The following is a 4,763-nucleotide window of genomic DNA, read 5'->3' on the forward strand; positions in this document are numbered from 1 at the left end:
GGCCCGGCGCGCTCAAGGCCGCCGCATGGCCCCCGCCCGCTCCCCGGTGGCTGCGCGCGAAGCTGCCCGGCTGCGCGGCGCACCGCCCGGCCCGGCTGCGAGCGCGGCCGCCAGGATGTGGCGGGGGAGCGGCCGCCGGCGCCCGGGCCCGGGCCTGACGTCAGCACCCCCGCCCACCCGCTCCCCTGGCCGCCGCCTCCCGCCGCCTCGCTCTCCGCCCGCTCCGGCCCCCTCGAGCGCCAGGCCGGCCGGACTGGGCCAGCTTCGGCCTTCTGGGGTCCCCCGCCTCGGCGCCCGCCCGCCCGCGCCCCGCCCCCCTCCCCGGGGGCCCAGCCGGGAGCGGGCTCAACGGGCGGGCTTCCGAGGGTATACTCCGCCGCCGCGGTGGGGCTGGGGCCCTCATCTCTGCCTCTCTCCTTCTGTGTCTCTCCCCAGAGGGCCACGAAGGTTCCTTTCCCGCCTGACGCCCCCCAGCGCATCTCCAGGGAGTGCGGAGGAATGTGGCTGGGTGGGAGCCTGCCATCTACCTGTTCCCCCCCCTCCACTGGCGCGCACCTGGACCCCAGGAGGCAGGTCCCTCTGCAAGCTCAGCTTCCCCTATCTGAGCACTCCACACGGAGTCACAGCCGCCTTCCCATCTCTCTGGGGGGTGTGGTGCTGAAAAGCCAGGTCCGCCTCGGGCTGGGTCATGGCCTGTTTGCCCCAAATGTCTGGATCTGCTTCCAGGGGTGGGCTCCTGGGCCTCAGTTTCCCTAGCTGTACAGTGGAGCACCTGTCCTCAGGGGTGCCAGAGGTACCTCCCACTTCCACCTGCTTCTAGTTTCCTCTATCCCCAGCGTGGGAGCAGCTTGGGGGTGACCCTTAAAGAACCCCCATCCTCTTCCAGAGATGGCGGGCAGAGGACATGTGCTCTCTGCTCCCTAAGAAACCCCTGCCTCAAATGCCAGGGTTTCTCTTTTGGGTGGGGAAGTGAAGGTGCTCCTTTTCCTCACCACTTGGAGACGGTTGAGGCCCAGGGACCCCTGGGAACTGGGGGAAACAGGGAGCCTCCCACACTCAGAGAGACATCCCCTTCTATGATCCCTCCAGTGGGGTAAGATGCACCCCTGTGACCAGGCCAGACCCCAAAGGGTGCCCCTGTCGCGAGGCCAGAGTGGGGGAGGGAATCCCCAAATCAACCCCACCCCTTCCTCCTTCCCCAGATCATCGGCCCCACAGGGTAACCTTTGGGGGGAAAACTAGCGAGACCTCTGCCGAAGCGCCCCCCCAGTCACCCCCATCTCAGCAGGACGACCTGGGGTGTAAGCTGCCAGGGGAGAGAAGACCCTAGCAGGGAGCCATCCCCCCTGCTCCAGGCAAACTGCTGGCCACCCCTCCCCCCACCTTCAACACCACCCTCCTCCCCTGTGGATGTGGACCTGCTACTGAGCTTGGCCCCTGCGCAGAGCCCTTTCTGTGTCTGTTTTCCCTTCCACGATGCGGAGGACAGTGCTTTCCTGCCTGCCCTAGCTTTGAGCCAGACGCACAACTGGGCTGACCACCATAGTGGGAGAAGGAGGGGTGCTATCTTTAAGCACAAGGGAGCTGGGATGACCAGGAACCCCAGCTTGGAGGGATCAGACAGTGGAACGGCCTGATCCAAGTCCTGGGGCCGGATGGGGTTAAAGGGGACCCCGGTCAGTGTTTTGTGCTTAGGACTCAGCATTTAGTAGCCACCTACTGTTTACCAGGCACACACTCTCTCCTCACCCAGCCCTGAGGGGGAGTCAAGCCACCGTTTTCCAAGTGCCTTGGGCCCAAGGTGGAGAGTGCCATGGCTTGTTGCCCTTGGTTCCTAGGAACTGTGTGAGTGCTAACACTCCCCCAGGTCCAGGTCCATGGGCTTTTTCCATTCCGGGGTTTCTATGTAATTCCAGGTTATATATTATCACACCCATCTTCCAGGTGGGAAGACAGAGAGGGGAGAGGGGCAGGTCCAGACAACTGAATATCCCCCTCTCCCATGCAGATGGAGCCTAGGAGGTGGGTTTGACAGTGCTGAGCCCCAGCCGGAGCCCCCCAGTCCTACCCTCCAACAATCACAGGTAATTAAAAATAATCGTGGGATCTAAAAATCAATCAGCCTCCATAAAATGATCACATCCCAGGCCCAAGAAGTGCAGATCAGGCGGGCGGAGGACTCAGGGTGGGAAAACAAAGGTGGAAGGAAGTACCCCCAAATGTCCACCCAGGGGTATGCCATGGGGTTCCCGATCATGCAGCCTTTTGCTTCCTTCTTTATATATTTTCTCTGGCTCGATTATCACTTCATTTTTATAACAAGCATGTGTGGCTTTTCTAACGAAGAAAGCGTCCATTTTGAAAGAAAAGACTCCAGCCAGTGGCTTGGAGACTGAGGCCCCTCCGCTCTGCGGCCTCCGGACACCCCGAGCGCCTGGACTCGGCAGGGGCAGGGCCGTCGGCCCAGGCAAGCAGCCCCTGCCTCCTTCACGCTGGCCTGGACTTGGACTCCCTCGGGGAACAGGGATCTCGCTCCCCACAGAATCTGCGCTCCTATGGGGAGATTGAACAAAAATTTGCAGGCATCCGGGGAGGAGTCCCCCTGGATGGAGGGAGGGAGGCCCCCTGGAACCCCTGAACCGGCTTCCCCCACCAGCGGCCTTTTAGTAATTAGTAAAATAGAATTGAGCCGGCTACGGGGCAGGCGGGTGGCTCAGGCCCTGATCGATCTTGGGTCATTAGGCAAATTGCGGGCGGGGGAGGGGTGGGCTGGATGGGGGCAGGGAGACCCCCATCCTCGCTCCACCGGGACCTTGGCCACGTCGCGGAAGCTCTCCGGCTTCAGTATCCCCCCGCAGAAAAATTGGAGATCGACCCTGAGACCCCGCGTCTGCGCGCGCTGGGCTGCCCCCCGGCCGATGCCCACCCTCTCTGTGCTCAGCTCGGACCTCTTCCCCACTCGGGGAGCCCAGCAGTCCCTGCGACTTCAACTACACCACCCTCCCACGCTCGAAACTCTCCTGTAATCAAGTGTCGTCCATCTCCTCTCCCCTGGTTCTGGCTCCGCATCGCAGCTAAAAATAGGAGGGGAATATACCCAAGGTTGTCCCTTCCCGGGCCTCCCCTAGGTCCCTCCACGGTCCGAGGCTGATTTTGTGATTCGGTGTGTCCCCACGGAAATGGAAGTCGCCGGCCGCTGCGCACCCCTGTTTTTATTAGAGCAAGGTTTTAATAAATAGTGGCGATGAATAACCCCCCTCCAGCCCCGCCCGAGCCTGACATCCGCTCCGGCCCCCAGTTCCAGCCCCCCAAACCTGCGGACGCCCCCAAATCCTGGCCGGCGCGCGCCTGGTAGGCCCGTATCCTCCCGCCAGACTTTGGCGCCTTCGTTCGGGCGGGGTCAGAGGACTTTATTTAGATTTTGGGGGGAGGGTGACAGGCTCTTCAGGCCTGCCGGGGATCCTGGCGGGGCTGCGCGCGCGGCGCGCGGAGGTTCCACTTTCGGACGCTGGGCGCGGGGACATTCCGAGGGCCGGACCTGGGGCGCCACGGCGTTGGGGCTTCGCCCCTGGCGGGCCGGACGTCCCGAGCTTCTCGCTCGCGGTCGGCGGCGCCCGGGGGCGCTGGCCCGCGGGGTGGATGCTCCCGCGGGCGTGTCAGCGACAGCTGCGCTCGATCGATCCCCGCGTCCGCCCGGGCTCCGTTGCCCCCGCCGCAGCGCGCGGCTCCATCGAAGCCTCGTCGCTCCCGGGCCGCGCCGCCCGCCGCGCTCTCGGCAAACACGACTCTTACTTGCGCGGGGGCACCGGGGCTGGGCATTCGCGGGGCGCGGGTGTGTGTGTGTGTCCCTGGGGCCCGGGGTCCTCGTCCCCTGCGGCGGCCGGGGGTTACAAAGACACAGAGGAGAGAATTTCCCCCGCCCCCCCCCCCCCACCATACTCTGGGGTGGGCGGTCGAGGCCGGGCCGGGGAGGAGCCGCCGGGCTCCCGGACCGCCGTCTCCGCCTCAGTTTCCCCATCTGGAGAGTGACCCGCAGGGGCTGAGGGATCCCAGGGCGCCCAAGGTCTGCTCGCTCCTCTCGCTCCTCCTCCACCTGCTTTCGCTTCCTCTGCGCGCCGCCAGCGGGGCGCAGGTCCGGAGCCGGGCCGGGGGCCAAGCCTGGGACTACCCGGTTGTAAAAAGGGTGAGGGCCAGTTGGAGGCTTAGCCAGAGGGGGCCGGGGACACGAATGCGCCCCCCTACGTCAGGCCCCGACCCCTCTTCTCTCGGCTTTGTCGAGATCACCCCTCCTCCTTCATGAGCTAGTGAGGAGACTACGAGTCTGCCCAGCAGTGAGCAGTCGGGGAAACTGAGGTCAGGCCCGCAGGACGCGGGTTGCTGTCTTCTGGAGGATGGGGTCGGGGGCGAGGCGGGCTGGGGAGCTGGAGGACGCCCCACCGCCAGGCTCCGCTGACCGCTTGGGGCCCGGGCGCTGCCGGCGGAGGACTTCCCCGGCGCAACGAAACCCGCGTCAGGCGCGCGGCTCCAGAGGGGCCCAGGAACCACCCCCGCCGCCAAGCTCCGGCCTTCGGCGGCTGAGCGGGACCCCCGCCCCATCGCAGCCCCGAGCGCCCTCTGGTCCTTCCCGGAAGGGAGGTTCCTTCAACAATTAAAAATGTAAATATATATCTTTAATCCACAATGCTCTCTGCCTTGCAGAAAGGGGCTTGCGGATCCCGGAGCCGGGTTCGCGCGGGGCCTGGCGGGTGGGTTTGCGGAGGCTC

The 4,763-nt window shown here is 65.0% G+C and overlaps 1 protein-coding gene across 1 annotated transcript in view; it reads right to left on the reverse strand.

Moving 5' to 3' along the window:
* Positions 1-3,819, reverse strand: part of ONECUT3 (one cut homeobox 3) — a 21,836-nt gene extending 18,017 nt beyond the window's left edge. Inside the window, exon 1 of the mRNA XM_034998194.1 lies at positions 3,451-3,819. Within this exon, the coding sequence (XP_034854085.1) occupies positions 3,451-3,819 (369 nt within the window). The remainder of the gene's footprint in view (positions 1-3,450) is intronic.
* Between the last annotated feature and the right edge of the window lie 944 nt (positions 3,820-4,763).

The sequence above is a fragment of the Mirounga leonina genome, unplaced genomic scaffold (genome assembly GCF_011800145.1).
Source record: "Mirounga leonina isolate KUSES-001 unplaced genomic scaffold, KU_Mleo_1.0 Mir_94, whole genome shotgun sequence".
In the NCBI taxonomy this organism is placed as follows: Eukaryota; Metazoa; Chordata; class Mammalia; order Carnivora; family Phocidae; genus Mirounga; species Mirounga leonina.